This window comes from Camellia sinensis, chromosome 1 (assembly GCF_055761805.1).
Source record: "Camellia sinensis isolate YWXY chromosome 1, ASM5576180v1, whole genome shotgun sequence".
Lineage (NCBI taxonomy): Eukaryota > Viridiplantae > Streptophyta > Magnoliopsida > Ericales > Theaceae > Camellia > Camellia sinensis.
Window position 1 is genome coordinate 22,472,798 of NC_138961.1, and position 21,486 is coordinate 22,494,283.

General features: G+C 36.8%; 1 protein-coding gene across 7 annotated transcripts in view; it reads right to left on the reverse strand.

Moving 5' to 3' along the window:
• The window catches only part of LOC114285164 (homeobox-leucine zipper protein REVOLUTA), a 51,872-nt gene extending 32,640 nt beyond the window's left edge, over positions 1-19,232 (reverse strand). Inside the window, exons 1-10 of one of the 7 annotated variants that reach the window (XM_082923126.1) lie at positions 18,870-19,195; positions 15,178-16,929; positions 14,346-14,505; positions 6,781-6,866; positions 6,583-6,673; positions 6,313-6,408; positions 5,936-6,049; positions 5,613-5,696; positions 615-770; positions 470-544 (exon numbers count right to left, since the gene is read on the reverse strand). In XM_082923126.1, the coding sequence (XP_082779252.1) occupies positions 470-544; positions 615-770; positions 5,613-5,696; positions 5,936-6,049; positions 6,313-6,408; positions 6,583-6,673; positions 6,781-6,866; positions 14,346-14,505; positions 15,178-15,410 (1,095 nt within the window). In that variant the 5' untranslated portion in view covers positions 15,411-16,929; positions 18,870-19,195. Of the gene's footprint in view, positions 1-469; positions 545-614; positions 771-5,612; positions 5,697-5,935; positions 6,050-6,312; positions 6,409-6,582; positions 6,674-6,780; positions 6,867-14,345; positions 14,506-15,177; positions 16,930-18,821 lie in introns of all 7 variants that reach the window. The other 6 variants (XM_082923124.1, XM_082923116.1, XM_082923122.1 and 3 more) reach the window with 6 other exon arrangements.
• Between the last annotated feature and the right edge of the window lie 2,254 nt (positions 19,233-21,486).

A 21,486-nucleotide genomic window follows, 5' to 3' on the forward strand; every position in this document is an offset into this window, starting at 1 on the left:
AACATGACAACTACAGTGAATAGGCCGACACATTCATGCTTAGAATGGAGTGAATAGGCCAGACTCTTGAAATATTACCAATTTAAAAGTTATCAACATTAGTAACTCATCAATATATGTTGTCCTAGCATGCAACTTCTAGAGTCCAGCACAAAGTTAGACAGTAGAATATTTTCTGATAAGAGTAGAGACTTCTAGTCAGCATTTAGTCAAGCGTCCTCCTATATTTTGTGACAATCTGGGAAGAGAGTATTTTCAAAAAGTAGGCAAACAAGTAGGGTCATGGCATCAATGGTACTTAGCATTGGTAACAATGTATTTTTTTTATTTTTTTAAGAGATAGAGAGGATCAAGTCATTAACATGATTATATCATACATCTTATAAATATACAGCAGGACTGTGCAAGAATTGCATTGCTTATGCAAAAAGCAAGATGTGATTAAGTCTTATGAACATTCGTCACTTACAGCAACTGTCATCTTCTGTGCAACAAGTTTGGATGATTCATAAAGAGGCCGAAGCTCCTCAGGAGCAGTCAATGCCTACAAGGATAAATGCAAATTAGCTGTGGCTAAGAAAAAAGATCAAGAATTGAAATACGATGAATCAAACCTCAAGATCCAGATGATCAACAATGTGAATGGTTGACCCTCCCCCCTCAAAAGGCCGAACAAAATAGCCACTGGCCAGCATCTTGGCTCTTGTTAATTGTGAAGCAACAAATGGGTTTGGACCAGTACCATAATCAGAGATTGATTTCTCACATACCTTTATATATTCATAGGAAATATAGTTATGAGGATATTAGTAGGTCTCACTATAGTTTAATTTAATCCTTGTAAATTTCCGAACAAATTATCTAAAGAGGATCATTTAACAGGAAAAATTGAGCATTTTTTATCACAACCTTTTTTGTAGCAGAAGCATTTACCGGTTCTCTAGAGAAATATTTAGGTCTGGAAAAACAATTAGAGGGTTTCAATTGATCATTTCCAAAGAATTAGATGGTCTTCCTGCACGGGCCTTTTATTTGGTAGGTAACATCAAAGACATTTAGAAGTGTGCCACTAACTTGGCCATTAAGATAAAAGCAAATCAACTAGGATAAAATTTGAATAAAAAAAAAACAAGGAAATCAGAAGTAGTTCTTCATATAACCAAAATATGAAAAAACAAAAGAAAAGAAAGCCTAGCAGTGGCTTTCACATTATTGTAAAATGGCTTATTAAAACCTATCACCTACTTCACCCACTTAAACCTACTCCACTAAACCTAACCCACTACACCACTACCACCTCACCTACTCCACTAAACCTAACCCACTACACCACTACCACCTCACCTACTCCACTAAACCTAACCCACTACACCACTACCACCTCCACTTCACCTACTCCTTACCTACTACACACTCACCCTCTTCTATATATAGGAATCATGAATCATTGTAATATATATAACATTATATCAATCAATAAACATCAATCAATAATACATAAATCTCTACATGGTATCAGAGCAAGGTTAAGACCTTAGTATTTCTCGCTTCACCGGCGGGCGGCAACCTCGCCTTGGCCGCCCGCCGGACCTCAACCTATTCCGCTTATTTTCTACACATACCTTGACTTCTTCAACATTTTCTTACACCCCTCCTCCGCTATGTCGGCGGCGGCACCCGCATCATCGTCTAGCCTCTATCGCCGTTCACCTCGCCTCTCACATATCCGTGGTTGTACTCTTACTCGTCGTCGTCGTTGGCGTTTCTGGCGCTGCTTTTCTGCTCGTCACTGCTGTTTTTTTCCCGATTTGCTCTCTCTCTCTTAGCCATGGATTTGGGTGTGGGGTGTAGAGCTGTGGCTCTGTTGTTGGTAGCCATGTTTGTTGGCTTGAAGGTTTCAATGGCAGCAGTGTACAAGGTTGGGGACTCCGCTGGTTGAACCATCATTGGGAATATTGATTACAAGGCCTGGGCTGCTTCCAAGACGTTTCATGTTGGAGATGTCATCTTTTTCGAATACAATTTTCAATGTCACGTGTTGCAAGTGCCCCACAAAGAATACCAAGCCTGCAGAAGTGTAAGACAGTAACATGCATCTTCACATACAGCTTGGGTAATGTGTAACTGTCAAAAGCACAAGTTTCTTGGACATCCCTCTCTCTCTCTCCATGGACCCAACATCATCATCATGCACCCACTCTATCTCCCTCTCTCTCATCTTTTCCCACTTTCAAACCCACTTTAATCATATCTCTCCTTTCTCTTAATTTATTTCATCCACGTTCTTTCACCCTTTTCTTTTATTTTAATATATATATATATATTTTATTATAATATATTTTCCCTATCCCTTGTTAGTACGTATCACCCGTTTTCCATTCTCTTATTATTATTTATTTTATATTCCACCAAAAAAAAAAAAAAAAAAAAAAAAAAATCACACTGCTGTTTTTCTTATCACCCATCCACAAATATTTTTCTCTATTTTCTTTATCCATTATTTTCTTTTATTTTATTTTTCTTATTAAATAAAACAACATTCCACAACCTTGTCATTTTATTCATATCAGGGGATCAACCCCGATCACACTTTTACATAAAAAAAAAAAAAAAAAAAAAAAAAAAACCCACACAAACAAAAACAAAACTACCACACCCACAGTGGGATTTTTCTTCTCTACTCAGCCGCCGGTCTTTTCTTCTTGCCTCCGTCCTGGGTGGTCCTTGTCGGTGTTGCCTCCGTGCTTCCTAGACCACCAAGCAAGTTGCCTCCTCCCTGCTCCTCCACTACAGCATATGGTGGACCTCCAAATCGGAACATCACGGTGGCCTTCCGCTTCAGCTCCTTGTTTTCTGTCTTTAGCACACTTATCTCTGCTCGCGCATCCTTATACATGCGTTGGAGCAGAGCCAGCTGGGAGTTTAACTGTTGCACCTCATTTGTCCTGCTCTGCAGCCGGTGCGACAGGTTTGTGACCGCAGTCATGGTTTCCACACATGACTTCAGAGTATACTGATTGGCCTCAATATTAGTTTGCACCGCCATTTTTTGCTCCACCGACCGCATAGGGAAGTTCAACGGCGCAAAACCAGAGGCGCTTGGTTGAGGTTCACTGGCCACCGCACCAGTTATCTCTCTTGTTGACTCGTTGAGGTCGGGAAAGAGAGTGAGCAGACCACGGGACGAAGAGGCCATATTCTGGGTAGCTGAACGGGAAGACGAGGCCATGTTATGGGTTGCTGAGTGTTTCAGAGAAAGGTTGGTTACAGAATGGCAACAGAGTGTTCCAGAATCTCTTTCTCAGAAACGGAAGAGTTTTTTCAAAGGATTTTCGGCGGTTTCAGACTGGTTTGCACAGCCTCCGCCTCAACCTTGGTTAAATAGCCGAGGCCGACACGCCACTCTGTCGCTCACGTGCCTCGCTGCGTCTCCGGCTCACCTTTTGATGGCTCGACGCTTTCTGTCAGGCACGCCTTTTGATGAAGTGGGCGCGCCTTTTGAGGGCGCGACTTTTGAGGGCTCACTATATATATCCATATATATATATATTTGGGCAGCCTATATACACCATCATACAGTGTATTTTTTAAGGGTCCGACAAGACTCTGTCAACTGTCCCGACATTGACTCCGGTTAGTTTCTCCAAGGGTCCAGCAAGACTCCGTAAACTGTCACAACAACTGTCACAACACCTTTTGAGGGTGCGACTTTTTAGGGGTCCGACAAGACTCTGTAACCTGTCCCGACATTGATTCCGGTTAGCTCCTTCAAGGGTCCGACAAGACTCTGTAAACTGTCCCGACATTGATTCCGGTTAGCTCCTTCATGGGTCCGACAAGACTCTGTAAACTGTCCCGACATTGATTTCGGTTAGTTTCTACAAGGGTCCAGCAAGACTCCGTAAACTGTCACAACAACTATCTCAACATTGTCAGCTACAACGATCCGACATGACCCCATAAACTGTCTTCTACATCGGTCTGACACCACCATACAGTGTCCTCTACAACGTTATGACACCCCCATACAGTGTCCTCTACAACGTTATGACACCCCCATACCGTGTCCTCTACAACGTTATGACACCACCATCCAGTGTCTTCACCAATGGTCTGACACGACCATACAGTGTCACTTATCCTCTTTTATTTTTATGTATTTTCTTGTTTTGTAACTCTCTCCAAACTCAAGTTGGTTAGTTCCTATCCCCCTTGAGTTTGCGGGGGGCTGTTAAAACCTATCACCTACTTCACCCACTTAAACCTACTCCACTAAACCTAACCCACTACACCACTACCACCTCACCTACTCCACTAAACCTAACCCACTACACCACTACCACCTCCACTTCACCTACTCCTTACCTACTACACACTCACCCTCTTCTATATATAGGAATCATGAATCATTGTAATATATATAACATTATATCAATCAATAAACATCAATCAATAATACATAAATCTCTACAAACACAAAATAAGATAATCTTATAAAATAAAATAAAAAATTATAAATATGATAATAATTCCAAATGACTTGTCCTGACTATAAGTTATTTTGCTACAAAAGAAAACTCAATAATCATATACACTACTTGAAGGCTGAAAGAAATTAATTAGACCTGGAGGGGGTGAAAAAACAAAAACTTGATGGTCCACTGATCCCAGTGGGCTTAGAAGGGGCACCATTGAGTTGAAATCTTAACAAAAATTGTAATCAACTTAATCTAATTGTTAAATTTTTATTTGATTGTAGGACTAAAAAATTAGTGTGATGTAAAAGTTATATTGAAATATAAGCTCAAGTTAACCTATCATTATCTTTATTGTTATTAATTTAATTTTATGTATGATGATTATCACGGTTTAAAAAATAATCGCACGTCCTCATAGACTATAAGAACAAATTTTTTATCAAGAAGCACACACAAAAGGAAGGTGAATAAATAATATACAGTTGTTTCTATATATCACTTTTTTTTCACTGTTTTGAATAACTGCATTACATGACAATATTTTATTAGTTGTCATTAATTGTGTAATAATTATTTGTAAATAAATAAACCAATTATGAATATTCATATAAGAGGTGATATAAAACAATGATAAAAAATCATTGACATGTAACATTTCTCTAAAATAAAATTTATAAGAATTTTTTTAGCATAATTAAACATTTAAAGTGACAAATTAAACAGATTTTTCTGGGAAAAAAGTAGAGAAAATAGTGACATAAAATTTTCAGAAAATTACTTGAAAGGATTGAATTGAAATATATTTTTTTGATAGAGGCAAAAGTATAATTTTGGAAAAGTTGGGGGGAGGGGGGGGGGTGACACCCTCCCCCCCCCCTCGGCGGGGCCTTATGTGCCTCCGCCCGCCTGATCCATGCCTTTTCAATCAGGACCACCGTATATTTCCAGTTCCAACTCAGTAAATTATACAGGAACACTAAAAACCTAGCTATTTGCATATGACATTCACGATTAAAAGCCAAATGATGAGTTGAGAAGCAATAAAGAGACTATAAAACCATGCATCCTCACAAAGCTTAAGTTTCATTCTAAATTTTACTTAATATGAAATCATAATGGCAAGTCGGACCATACCACAATGCTGCCATCCTCGAAAGTTGAAGTATATCTTAATGTCCAGAAGTCACGTGCAGGAACCAGCGTTGTAAGAGCATAAAACTGAACGCAATTATAAGCATCTTATACATTAATAACAATAATCATAAAAATAGTAGTAATAATAACAACAAAACTAACAATAGAAATAGAACAATATTGACCACCAACATAACAACAAGAAACATAACAATAATTATATAATGATAATTACATAAGAATGCAACCTAATATCTATAACGGTGGCGCTGTAAGAACCTTTGGTGAGAAGTAAATTTTAATATATTACTAATTTTGCTCACTTGTGTGTAGATCAGTTCAATTGTCCCCCCATTTCCAGCTGGAAACTTGGCAAAGACTTCTAGGTTTCGACAATCTTGAAACCAAGATGACCAGTCTTTTAGGATCTCCAGTATCTATCAAAGAATCAAAAGTGGAATACAGTTATCAATGAAATAATAAACAAGTAGAAGAGAAAATTACAAGAATATCAAGAATTCATGAAGACAATTTGTAAGTTCACCTTGGCCTATTTGTTGAATTTCTCCTATTCACAGTAGCAATGCATAATTTATCAATCAAATTGAATGCAACTAAAAACATGAACTAATGTTTGTCCTCATAATTGAATACAATTGCAACCTATAAATGGTAGCAATTATGCAGGACAAAATCATACCGATGTAGGTTCCAGAGATACTAAACCACAAGCTCGGGCAGCAACTCCAGTGCAATTGTGTGAAATGTAAACAGTTCCAACCGGATCTGGGCCAGGCTGGTGCCAAACACAGACCAAGCAAACAAATAATTAAATCATTAAAAAGAGAACTCATAATGGAACAAAAGAACAAATATGCATATTTGTACACACAGACAATATAATTAGCAATTGGTTATTTAAATACAACAATTATAATTAAATTGGCTGTGTAAAAACAACAATCTAGACCTTCATGCCCGGAATTCGGACCCAATCAATGGCAGTTCCTATAGCTTTTGAAAGGAATTCTGCCATAATTTCTTCAGCCACCGAGAGAATTCTGTAAAATGGAAAGGAGAACAAATTAATTTTTCCGCAGCAAAAATTTATACCTACAGGCACCTAGGATGGGTTTTATTGGTTTGATTTGAAGGCATTCAAGATTACCCTGTGGGATCATTAGCAGCCCTCAAAGAAAGTTGAGGAGAGTTAACTGAAGATCCACAGCTTGTGTCAGTAGTAGCTGGAGATTTCTGCACCAAAAAATTGTCATCATCAGATTAAAAAATGTGATAAAGCTTTGGAAGAACTTCGTGAGTTACTCCATCTCAACAATGCATTTAACATCTCCAAAAACAGAAATGCATCATTATTTTGTATTTTCCCTGAAATTGATTTACAAGATTATGTGGTTTCTGTGAAAATCATAAAGATTTCAAATTTTTAGAAGAAACATTTTAAAGAGCTACTTTGTATAAGAGGAAATAATAATGATTTTGATTAAAAGGACCGAAAACAGAGAAATAGCATGTTTAAGGCAACTGTAAAGCACATTTCAACCAATGATTGGCCCTTGTATACTTCAAGGGTTGAGAATGTCACCCATCATCATGTTTCTAGAAATTGGCTAAGCTCCAACAAAAGAGAACAAAAATGTCATATTTGCTTTCAAAAAACCGAAGATATGAAGAAAATATGCAAAACATATGAAAACTTATCTGATTTGCTTATTTGTAAATTCTTCACGATACATTTCAAATTTGAGTCTTCATCAGACACTATTCGATGTCTTCAACTGTAGATAATTTTCTTAATTAACCATGAAATATCAAATATACAACAAACATTTGGCTTTAAATTTGCAACAAACAAATTTTTTTATCAATAAGAGTAGATTAGCAAAAACGGCTTCAGGCAATCCAAAAGCTATACATTCAGAAGCAAGCACATATCACCTATAAACTACATAAAAGAAGAAACATAGAAAGGGCAATCCTCTCATAAACAAAAATATAGAGAGAGAAGAAAAGATCCTTTCAGACTACACAAGGAAAGCTCAATATCCTCAAAAGTTCCCCTATTAGGTTCTCTCTGAATAGTCCAACAAATACACAATGCCACTGTTGGGCACAGCTTCATTTCTGACTCCTTTGGGCAGAAAGAATTCACAACTCGCTAGAAGCTATCCAACAGAGAAAGGCATTGTCAGTTTTGAGTAAAGAAAAGTTAGAGATATGAGTGGCATCTCAGGGAGCTTCTATTTGCACATCTCTATTCCCCTCTTTACACACACTTAATAAAAATTATTTTTATTATAATTTTATTTTCAAGTGAAATTACTATTATAGACATTAAATAAACACATTCGGAAGTTGAATGTCGAAAAAATAAAAAAAATTCGGAACTCTACTTCCGAGCAAGTTGTTTATTTTCGGAATGCAACTTCCGAACCAATTGTTTATTTTCAGAATTCTACTTCCGAACCAATTATTTATCAAAAAAAATGTGTAAAGAGGGGAATGGGTGTGTGCAAATAGAAGCTCCTGGTATCTCATCCCTCTTTATATTAAATCATCACCATAATTACAGGAATGCCCTAAGGCATAAAATAAGGATCTGAATATATATAAAAATAAAATAGAAAATATTCTTACACATTCTAACACTCTCACTCAAGCTGGTGCAAAGATATCTCTCATGCCCAACTTGTTAAGAATGTCATGGAATGGTTTATTCCCTAATCCTTTGGTGAGAACATCAGCCAGTTGGTCCCCAGACCTCACAAATGGTGTACATATAATGCCACTAGTGAGCTTTTCCTTGATAAAATGCCTATCAATCTCCACATACATACTTGGTCCTGTCATGCTGAAGTGGATTGTGAGCTATATTGATGGCTGCCATATTGTCACAATATAGCCTCATAGAATCTGTCTGATGAATCCCCAAATCCCTCAAAAATAGTCTAATCCATAATAGCTCACACACACCCTGAGCCATAGCTCTAAATTCAGCCTCTACACTAGACCTCGCAACTACATTATGTTTCTTGCTTCTCCAAGTAACTAGATTTCCTCCAACAAAGGTACAATAGCGAGAGGTTGACCTTCTATCAGTGACTAATCCAGCCCAATCAGCATCTGTATATGCCTCCACACTAAGATGACCATGTTTTGAGAAATAGAGACCCTTTCCCGAAGAAGGCTTTAAGTACCTCAGAATTCGTATAATTGCACGTGGAGCATGCATAAACTGACTAACCATACTCACTATAACAGTAATGTTAGGACGCAAATGGGATAAGTAGATAAGCTTACCCACTAGCATCTGATATCTCCCCACGTCTACAAGCTTGCCTCTTTGATCCTCACTAAGCTTCAGTCCAGGCTCTAGTGGTGTATCACATGCTTTACTTCCAAGCATTCCAGTTTCTTTTAGCAAATCAAGCACATACTTTCTTTGACTTATGAGGATGCCATCTCTGGACCGAGCAACCTTAATACCTAGAAAGTACTTCAAGCTGCCTAAGGCTTTGATTTCAAACTCATTGGCCAAATACTCCTTTAATCGAGGAACCTCCTCAACATAATCCCCTGCAAGTATAATATCATCCACATAAACAATAAGAGTTGTCGTCATACCATGTAAGGAGTGTTTCACGAACAAAGTATGATCAGCTTGACTCTGTTTGAAACCATATCGCAACATTGCCTAAGTAAACCTCTCAAACCAAGCCCTAGGAGACTGTTTAAATCCATAAAGTGACTTGCGTAGTTGGCACATTTTTCCTTTGGTTTTAACATCCTCAAAGCCTGAGGGAATGTCCATGTACACTTCTTCCAAATCTCCATGAAGGAAAGCATTCTTCATATCAAATTGATGGAGAGACCAGTCGAGATTAAAGGCAAAAGAGAGAAGGACTCTGACAAAGTTTATCTTAGCAACAGGAGCAAATGTCTCTTGGTAGTCTACTTCATAAGTCTGCGTAAAACCCTTGGCCACCAATCTTGCCTTGTAACGTTCAATTGAACCATCGGCTTTGTGCTTTATGGTGTACACCCACTTACATCCAACAGGATGTTTGCCCTTAGGTAACTCAGCCAATTCTCAAGTGCCATTTTAGCAAGGGCTCTCATCTCCTCCATCATGGCATGCTTCCACTCAGGAGTAAAAAGAGCATTCTGAAAATTAAAAGGAAGACTCACAAAAGAAACCTTAGATAGAAAAGCTTTATAGGAAGAAGACAAATTAGTGTAGGAGACAAAATGAGAAATAGGGCAAGACCTAACCCCTTCCTTTTAGCAATGGGAACATCTAGATCAGAAAGAATAGAGTTACCTAGAGTTTCATCAGAAGAAAAGAATTTTGGGCACTCATCAAAAAGAGAAGATAGCAGTGGAGAATCCGAATTGGTCTCTTGTACCCAAGTAACTTTTTTTCTATCCTTGTCCCTGACATAAACTTTGCTGTCTTTCATTATGGATTCAGCCACCATCACACCACCACACCAGCCGCAGTCCCCACCACACTAGCCGCCAGCAGCAGTCGCAGCCTCCTCGGGCTCCGACAATCCTAGCCGCATCCTCTTAGAGCTTCGACAGCCTTAGTCGCAGCCTCCTAGGGCTTCGACAGCACCCTAGGGCTCGTTGAAGCCTCCATTTTCCCAACCCAAGTCTATCGGCAGGCTTGGAGGTTCAATCGGGGGTGTTTTCCTCCCTCCTCAGGTTGCTGATAGTCTCTCAGGAGCTCTAGTTCAGTCGGCTCTCATCTCTTTGTCTGTCTTCTCTCTGGTTCAGTCAGCTCTCTCTTGGGTCTAGGTTGCATTGAAGTCATTATTCTATGACCATTGGTGCTAAGTCTCTATTATGTAATTCTCTTCTCTCTATTTTCTATCTTCTTCTTAAAAAAAAAATGTTCTCTTAAATTCTTTTTGTTCTGTTTGGTATGTTCTCCCATCTTCTAGGTTTATGATTAGACCAGTGTTTATTGTGAGGGTTCCGTGATAGAGTATTCATGGCAGAATTGACTAATGAGTCTACTACTTCGTAGTCTGCTCCTCAGGATGCGAGTCCTGTTTTGCCTACTACTATGACTGATTCCCTCAACCCTATCCAGAAAATCACCACCTCTCTCTTTAATGGTCAGAATTATCTAGCATGGTCGCAGAATTTGACTATTTTTTTGAAGAGCAAAGGGAAGCTGGGATATGTTGATGGGCATGTTCAGGTCCCCAGTACCACAGATCCGAGTTATGATCAGTGGGAGACTACTAATTTTCTTATCATCCGCTGGTTGATACATTCCATGGTTCCAGAGATTGGTGAGGGATACTTTGTCTATGGACACAGCACAAGATATTTGAGAGGCTATGGCCACTATATATTCCCGCAAAGGCAATTTTTCACAAACTTTTGAATTGCAATGCTCCACTGACCGGTCCATCCAGGGTGAGATGACTATCCTCCAGTATTTACTTTCCTTAGCATTGGGTGGAAGAGACTTGATCATCTTCAGAACTACAAGACTGTCTGTCCCACTGATTCTGCTGGGTACCGGAAATTTGTTAAACAAGTGCGGGTCTTCAAGTTTTTGGAAGGTCTGAATGTGGAGTTCAATCCTGTTAGAAGTCGTGTGCTTGGTATGGATGTGCTTCCTTCTCTCCAAGAAGCGTTTGCTTATGTGCAGAATGAGAAGAGTCATCGTTCTGCTATGCTTCCGTCTGCATCTTCTGATCAATCTGCCCTGGTTTCTGTATCCTCTCGAGATAGGGATCGTGGTTCCCGTCCTTCTTCTGAGAAGGATAACCTCTTCTATTACTATTGTCGTCGCCCTCGCCACACCCATGAGACTTGTTGGAAGTTGCATGGGCCGCCATTTGGGGGTCGTGGAGATCGTTCTGGTTCTTGAGGGGGTCGCTCTGGTCAGTCTAGAGGCCGAGGGCCCAATGCCCAAGCCCATTATTTTGATACAATTAAGCCACAGTCCCCCGCTCTAGTTGTTTCTTCTGCTGATATCTCTGGGTTTTTACTTCTGAGTTTGAGGTTGTTCTTCGCCACATGCTAAACCATTGGGCATCTAGTTCATCTTCAGGTAACTTTGCCCATTCAAGTAACTTAGCTTCTTCTACAAGCGTTTTCCTATCTCATCAAATGGGTTGCCTTAGATTATCGATTATGGTGCTTCCGACCATATGTCTAGGTCTTTTGATTTGTTCTCCACATATACCCCTTCTTTAGGACAGGATAAAGTTTGAATTACTGATGGTACCATTTCTTCTGTGTCTGAGAAAGGTTTAATTCATGTCATTGCTTCCCTTCCTTTGTCTTATGTACTACATGTTCCTAATTTTAGTGTTAACCTTTTTTCTTTGAGTCATATTACTCGGGACTTAAATTGTAGTGTGACTTTTTTTCCCGATCATTGTCTGTTTCAAGACCTTATCACGAGAAAAATGATTGGCAGTGGTAGAAACGAGAATGGTCTCTATATCTTAGATCAAGCAGACAAGCTGGCTCATTCATCTATTCAGTTACCATCTACTAAGGAAGACTTATGGCTGTGGCACCGTCGTCTTGGGCAGCCATCTTTTTTGTTACTTAAGCATCGTTTTCCTTCAATTTTTTTGAAAAATAATATTTATGAGTTTCACTGTGAGTCGTGTCAACTTGGAACACAAAACAAAGCTTCTTTTGCTCCTTCTATTCATAAAAGTTTAGTTCATTTTTCATTGATTCATTCTGATGCATGGGGTCCCTCTCGTTTTGTGTCTTTAAAGGGTCAATGATGGTTTGTCACTTTTTATTGATGATTGTTCTAGAACCACCTGCGTGTATCTTATGAAGGACAAATGTGAGGTTTTTTCTACGTTTCAAAATTTTCATAAAATGATTTGCACTCAGTTTGAGGCGGTTGTCAAAATTCTGTGTTCTGATAATGGGGGGGAATACATTGACTCTAGCCTTGCCAAATATTTTTCCACTCATGGTCTTATTCACCAAACTTCTTGTACTAATACCTCTCAACAGAATGGTGTTGCAGAGCGTAAAAACCGCCATTTTCTTGATATTGCGCATTGTCTGTCCTTTGAAATGCGTGTTCCTAGATCATATTGTGGGGAAGCTGTTCTCACTGCTGCCCTCCTCATCAATCATCTACCTACCCAAGTTCTCAACAAACATACTCCTCTTCAAGTTTTGTTAGGATCCCACTCTTCTGGTTTCTCCATTCCTCCCAAAACCTTTGGGTGTGCGTACTTTGTTCATAATCATTCTCCTACCCGTGGTAAGTTGGATCCTAGGTCTCTTCAGTGTGTCTTCCTGGGTTACTCTGCCACACAAAAGGGCTACAAGTGTTATCATCCACCCTCTCAGAAATGGTTTATCTCTATGGATGTGTCTTTCTTTGAGTCTCAATCCTCCACCCAAACAACACCAAACGGCAAGCAAATCAAACTCCATAGCTCTCTAGCAACTAGACAATGAAAGAGAACGTAAATAATGTTTCCCCCTTCTTGCTTACACATTCAGCACCACGGGTAACCCATGAGATTATCAATGGTCGAAAATATACTCAAGATAAATAATGTTTCCCCCTTCTTCCATCCATGAGATTATCAATGGTCGAAAATATACTCAAGATCTTGGGAAATGTAACATACCTACCCACTGCTTTCTCATAAGGTGTTTCACACCTACTTTGCACAACCTATGAAAGTGAGTTGGCTCTGCCTCATCTCTCTCCCTTTCCATCTCTAATGGTCTTGCACCATCTTAGTATCTACCATGATTTCCGAAAGGTCTAGGACCGACCACGTCTCATACCTTTACCCACAATATACAGCATATGGGAAGAGTGATACTTGATAAGCACACTGCATCAAAGAAATTATTTAGCTTCAATATTCTGTCATTGCAATTGACAGATCAATCAAGCAAACGAAACTACTTCAAATGCATACTAGCACCAATATATAAATGTACAGGTTTCTTGCTAAAAACTGAACATCTATGTCAATTACCCCATGTTTTTATGTGTAGATAAAGAATGATCCATCAATCCATATATGTAGATGTTCTATGATTATATGTACGAGATAGCATGTTTGATACATGGTGATGTAACCATGAGGTGACATACAAGGATATGAACACACCATGATCCATGTGGGTGCAGAAAAGGATGACTTCTACCAAAAAGTGTTATTTCCCCCAAATCAAAGAGCTCTTGTTTTTTAATTTTCACTAAAAACACTATAAACTAAAAATTAAATCTCCAAAAGAATATCTCCAAAAGAATATTTAGAAAATATATTTAGAAAATATATTTTAGGAGCCAATAAAAAAAAATCTGTCAGTATTTAAATTATTTTCAGATGAGTATGGACATTTAGTCAGGTTTACCAACGGGTTATAGGCTAAAGTTGACTCATTTACTCCCAAAAAATAAATTAATGAATTCACACCAACAAAATAATAACAATAATAGTAATAATATGATTTAGCAGACCAAATAGGTAAGTCAGTAAATTCTGACACTATTAAATCCTGGGGAAAATCTAAAACCAAAAAAAAAAAAAAAGAAAAGATAATATGATTTAGCAGACCAAATAGGTAAGTGAGTAAATTCTGACGCTATTAAATCCTGGGGAAAACTAAAACAAAAAGAAAATTAAGGTAATAATTATAAATATTCCAAAATATTAACGATTGATGCCTGCAATGGTTTGAACGCACATTTTTCAGTTGCTGGTGTATATACTCATTTTCACATACTAAATGTGAGACCTGTTTCTGAAGGCGATCATTCTCTTCCGTCAGTAGCTTGTTTACTGCAGTCAACTTCCTGTTCAACAATTGAAAGTTGATAGCCTCCTTTTTCTGCCTCTCACGGCACCTGCAAGGAAGGAGAAGGAAAATTAGTCTTTCTTTCAACTTCAGAATTAAACTTTAATCGCAAACAAGACAAACCATAAATAGAACTCTCAAATTCAGAATACCAAATCAAAAGAATAGGAACCAGAACTTGCTCAGACAAGAATTGTGTGAAAGAGAACACACTGAATCAGTCAATTTCATGCTCTAGTGGCTAGCTCAAAACCAACTCCCCATATGTTACGAGATACAAAAAGCAATTACACATCAGTCCCTTCATCTGATAGCTAATTGAATTATGGCTGCAATTACCATGGGGCAAATTTTTCCATCGGATGAATTCAGGGTCCATGGAAAAGGAACACATACAATGATCTTTAAACAAAATAATCAAATTTTACAAAACAGGATTTGAATTGACATAAATTGTCTAGAAACCATGACGCCATTACTTATCTTTTCAGAAAGTAAGAAAGAATTTAAATTTGCAGCAAACCAAGTAGACAGGGCCTATTAATCAACACAGATGCAACGTCAAGCATCTATAATAAGAATAAAAATAAAAGCAGATCATTTGCTGAATTTGTTTCTCACCAAAATTTCTACGCATATCAAAGGCTAGTAGTAAACCAACATGTTGAATCGACTTCAACGACAAAAAACTAATCAATCTTTTCCAACCAAAAAACTACACCTGCGGTTCTGAAACCAGATTTTGATCTGCTTAGGCTCAAGGTTTGAAAGGATTGGATAATCGCAGATCATTTGCTGCTGGTGAGATAAGTTTGGCTTTGGACACTCTGCATACACTTTCTCAAGAAGTTCAACCTGCTCAGCAGTGTACCTCGTATACTTTCCACAATCCTCATGTGGATCACCACTGCCACTGGATCTCTTGCCCAGATGTGAAGCCCTCATGCTTGCCATTTCAACCACTAAAGCTCAAATCAGGGGCCAAGAATATGAAATAGAAAAATTGAAGGCTTTAACAGCGAGAGCTTGCTTATAAAGAGGCTGTTGTGGGGCTGAGATTACCTTAGTTAACTACGCCCATGGTTAGGTTAAGGCAAAGTGTACAATGACAAGAATATAATTGGCTTGAGAACAAAAACACTTAAAAAACTATAGTTGGGTGTCAGTCATAACGCTCGAATTTTTCTTGTTTGTTTCTGAGATTTAAATTAGAGGTTAAAACTAACTAGTTTTTTTTCTTTGAAAACGTGGCAGGTAAAGTAAAACAAGCAGAATTCAATTTCTTCCGTCTTCTTCGCACATCTGCTAACATCTTAAATTTATTCATTAAAAGACCATCAATTTGGTTATAACAAACCTCATTTCTGGTCCAGTATGATAAAATTACAGTAATAAATTCTTCAAGGGCCACTATCATAGTAATTACAACAATCTTCTTTATTTCAAAACATTATCTCCAAAGAAAGTGCACAGAGAGGAGAGACCAAAGTTTATCGAGCATCAAATCTACAAAAAACAAGCCAAGCTACTTGAGTCCTCTCTCTTTCACAATTTAATTTCTAGAAAAATATGTACAATCACCAATATATCTGTATGCACATGTATATGGACATGCACCCAGACACCAATTTGTGAGGCGGAAACTATGTTACCTGGAACACAGATCGTTTTGGTACAAGGAACAAGAATCGGAACATGGTATGCCACATGCTCTAAAACGTGGTACAATAGGGGTAGACTAGTATAACACTATTAGAAAGGTGCCTCTAATTGTTAGAGCAATTTTTCTTATACATTTCTATGCATATTGTGGCTCATTTCTTATATTTGGTTCTAACAGAACTCCATTGTTCTTACATTTTAGTTCATTATATATATGTTTTCATCCTAAAAGAAACTTAAAGAAAATAAGGAGAAAATTTTGGGGATCACATTAAATCACTAAATTCACCTTTTTGGAATGAAAGTGTACCATATTTCGAAATACGTGTTCCAAAACTAAATTGCTAAGGTATTAACGTTTTCTAGTAATGCTAGGTGAAACATGGTACAAAAGAACAAAGAAAAACAAGTTCTATTTTCACATGTTTCTTAACACGCATCTTAAATAGAGCTTCGCGCTATTTTCACAACAGAATCTCTTAAAATACACATCTATAGAGCTTAACCATGTTTCTTAAATTACACATCTTAAATAGAGCTTTGAATTTAAGAAAAGCAAGATTAACCAGAGAAGTTTCCTATTTTCACAACAGAATTTCTTAAAACACAACATCTATGAATATTTTAATCTATAATCTATGATGTGTGTTTGTGGGAGAGAAAGAAAGAGAGAGTTGTTGCTCCATCTGTGCAACAATTTCGAGATTGTACGTCTTTTTCAGCTTCAGTCCTTGAAACTTCACCAAATTGCAAAACACCAAAAGAACCCTGATTTTTCCTCCATGAGAATCTCTCTGATTGACGTAGATGACTGCCAATAAACATGAAATCAATAAACAGAAATTGAAACACAATTTACAGTATTGCTCACGAAGCAGCAGTGGAGTGTATAGAGAGATAGAAAGAGAAAACAGTTAAAGCATTATACAAGTTTGATACCAATTCTCTAATTGAAAACAATTACGTCCAATTTATACGTTCAGATTTTAATTTTTGAGAAAACAAATCTTGTCTGCTTCTAGTATTACAACAAATGGAAAACTAACTTAGTTTTTCTTCTGAATTACCTAGCCAGTTTCTGCCACTTTTCTTCAAAAAATTGTTGAACAGCTTAAATTAATTTATTAAATAACACCATTGTGGATTAAAAGAACCCACATTTTTGGCTATGTATAAGTAAACAACAGTCAATTCGAACAGCCACAGGCGCAGTGAATATAGCAATTCTCTGTGTTTCATAGATTGAGATTCCCCCTAAAAAACAGGCCTCGCTGTCTCACACCAAATTCAGGGCAAAATGGTTGTATTTTCCAAAGTATTAATAGACATAAACATATGGTTCTGTAACACAACCATACTGCTCAAGCTTTGGCTCCTATTTGGCACCCTAAAAGCTCATTCAAGATTCAGTTGGTGACATAACTAATTGAACTTGGCTGAATAAGCTAATAAGCACTCTTAATCCTATAGAAAAACTGTTATATCATCAATTGTCTCAAAAGCTTAAGTTGTTAAGGAATGGGCCCAATATATCAAGCTATCGAACACCCTTCATAACATGTAACCCCATTTTGCACGTGGTGAACATAGAGAGAAGAAATAATGTCAACAAGAGAAAAATAATGCAACTAGGGACTAAATGCAAATGCAGAGGTTTGAACTAATACCTCTCCCAAAAGTTATCCAACAAAAACACCAAGCATCTCCAAGCTTGACTAGTGATTTGCACAATCAAAGCTTGTTGGAGACTTGACTACATTTTTATGTTCAACAAATTTTCAAGCCAAGGTTAAACAGCCCACCATTCACAGTTTGGCATGGCTACACAAACAGGCAAGAGCACGCAACTCACAGATATATATATACAAACACAGAGTTTTCAGTTTGCAAGGTCAAACAATTTCTCAAATAGAACTTTCGAATTTATATGAAAATAAAAAAACTTACAACAGTGCATTCTTTAGACAGTGACAGATATATAGATATATCTGTTCTGTCTATTTATTTCAGTGTAAATTACAGCGACTTCCCCTAGGGTTTGGAGAAAATAAACAAGCCCCACAATTTTGGCATAGTTACACTAGGTTCCCTTCAGGTTTTAATTCGCATAGCACTTAACTCCCTTTTCATCAATAATTGGTTAGTCATATGCTCATATGCATGGAAAGAAATGATATTGTTATTTCTTTTATACTAAAATATATATTATTCCTTATTTATTCTATTATCATTACACCATCTCCATTAGTTTCGGTCCATTAAGCCTTACTGAAAGAGAATTGTAACATACTTATGTTAAAACTATGGGGCCTACTATATTTTCTCCGAATCTCATAGGAGGGAGGTCAGTACAATTTACCCTTTATTCTATTATATAGACATTTTTTTCCCTATCTAAGAATAACATTCTACATTGCAAATTATGTTCATACATAAAATTCAAACAAAAAACCCTCACAAGAATGATGTGGTAATTATTGTAAATAAATTTATCATGTTTTGTTTTGAAGTGAACCACATAATTATGTAGGAATTATTTTGTTTGTATAGCATTGCTCTTCTAAATTTTACACTCAATAACTGTTGAATGAAGCTTTTTTCTTATTCAACAAATCACTCAAAATTGCTAATTAGTTTTTCTTAATCATCAAGCTATCTAGGAATTCATATGTAAAATTACTAAAAACTTGCATTTACACTCACAGCTGAGAGAGAGAGAGAGAGAGAGAGAGAGAGAGAGAGCTATTTTACTCCATTGGTGCACCAATTTGAAAACAGGACATAGTTCGCAGGTTGAATTCCGAATTTGTGCAGGTTTCGAAATCGTTCAGGACTCCGTCGAATCGCCCAGTGCCAAGAAAAACGTGTAATTTCACAGCGAGAAAACATCTCTGATCCAAGTATTGGAATGCCCAAAACCCATGAAACCGATTGCAGAAGTCGAATTACCATTTCGACGATCGCCGCCGGTGAAAAATTGAATTTTTTTTTTTATTTTTATTTTTTTTAATTATGTAAAATTCTTCTTTAGTTGTGAAACATGAATGTTTTGATTTTAGATAAATTATAATAACAGAAATGTTTAGACCCTTCTTTTCTTTTCTTTTTCTTTCTTTCTTTTTTTTCCTTTTTTTTTTTTTTTTTTTTGATTCTATGACTCCAATTTAATTTTGTAACAAACTCTACCAAATAGACGGTTTGGATCATAAAAATAAAATCATAATACACCTCAAACAGAGGTATTACAGTCACTGTGACTGAAGTACCTTCGTTTGATGTGTATTATGATCTTATTTTTGTGATCCAAACCGTCTATTTTGTAGGGTTTGTTGAGTACTTTATGTCTATCAAAAATCATGTTAATCGGATATCAACAACTATATGATCGATAACCAAAAAAATAAATAATAAGTTTTTTTTGAGAAATAGCATAAACAATATGCAATTCGATCATATAGTTATTGATATCCGATTAATATAATTTTTGATAGGCATGAAGTACTCAACAAACCCTACAATATGAACGGTTTAGATCATAAAAATAAAATCATAATACGCCTCAAACAAAGGCACCACAGTTACTACTGTGCTTTTGAGCACAGTAGGGACCCCTGTTCCTTTTCCCTCACGTTATGAGTAGTTAAACTAAGACTGAGGATTTTAAAATTTACAAAATAATAAAATAGGTTGAAATAGTTAATAAGATAACATATCACATTAAATTCGTAATCATTTTACTTCTCTCTTAATATCACATTCAATCATAAAAAAAAAAATTAAAAAAAAATCTAATCATTTTCTTAAACACAAAAATTTAACCTAAAAATAACTAAAAACTAAAATAACAACTTTTCAACCACCCACAAAATATGAAATACATCTGTTTTAGAAATTACTACTACTCTCTGTTAAAAAATTTAAGTTAACAAAATAAACATGAAAAAAAAAATTATATGTAATAATAAAATTATCAAAATTGTATATGAAAATACATTTTTATATTATTAAAAATTATTAATTATATTAATGATTTATTTTATAAATTATTTATTATGAGGGCATGATTTATTCATTTATCAATGTACTATAATTGAGTGTTGAGGCTTGTATTCTCTTTTCCCCCGCTTTGCGAATTTTCTGTTGTGTTATTTACGGCTCATCTATTTTCCTCCTAAAATTAAAATACTGTAAGTTTTTTTTTAAGAATATGGAAAACGTTATATTAACAAAAGATAAAAGCAGTACAAAATCAATATTCTAAAGATCATCTCAACCAAATAGCAAAACAAAAAACAAACAAAAACAAACAACAAAAAAAATAAATCCTTTAAAAAAATAGTTACGGTTTAAAAAAATGACCGATCTGCTCAAAACTGTGGTCTGAAAAACAAGATCTGCTTGAAAGTCCGCCATCCCCATTGACATCGTCCTCGTCGCTGCTGTCTAACTCCACCACCACTGCCGCTGGAGAATAAAGGACATGCACAATGATATGGGAAACGGGTTGAGAGACGATGGAATCATTGTGGGTGTTAAAAAATCAAAAATCTATGCTAAAATTGGAAGAGAAAACTCTCAAAACTCCTATTTCAGACATAAAAAGTCCAAATCTACATTCTAAAACTGTAGGTCTACACTTTAAAAATATAAAAAAAAATCTCCAAAATGTCACCAAAGAACCGTCAAAGCATTATCGAAAATCTCTTAGAGAAAGAGAGGAGCCTCACCCTCGTTCTATAAAATTAAAATAAGTTGCCACTTCTTATGTGTCATAAAATTTGTCTCAACTGTTTTTGTGGAATTTGTTATTTTTGCCTGGTTTTCACATGTAACTAGGTGAAATTATCATTTGATCCTTGGTATATAGCAAACAATTTGTTTGTTAGTGGTGGCTATCATTTAATTTGTTATTTTGTTCTCTTGTATATAAAAGAGTAAATTAAAAATAGAGGGTTGTTAAGGGTGCGCTTTGTAACATTTACGTTTTCAGTTTATATTTACAAAAAATTTATAAACTGGTTTTTGTTTATTTTTTATTTATTTTTAGAAAAACATAAACTACAAATGTGTTTGGCAATTGACAAAATGTTTAAAAAATTTTAAAAATATAAAAAATAGTGAGAAATGGCAAGTGGTGGCAAGTGGCGGCGGAAGACAGTGGTAGAAAGTAGTCACGGTGGGTAGCTGGTGGTGGTGGTGGGTGGGTGACGGTGATGGTGGTGGGTGGCAGCGAATGGGTGGTGGTGGTGGTGGTAGCGGGTGGTGGTTGATGGTGGCAGGTGGGTGACGGATGGCAGATGGTGGTGGCAAGTGGTGGTGGTGGGTGGGTGGGTGACGGTAGCGGGTGGTGGGTAGTAGCGAGTGGGCG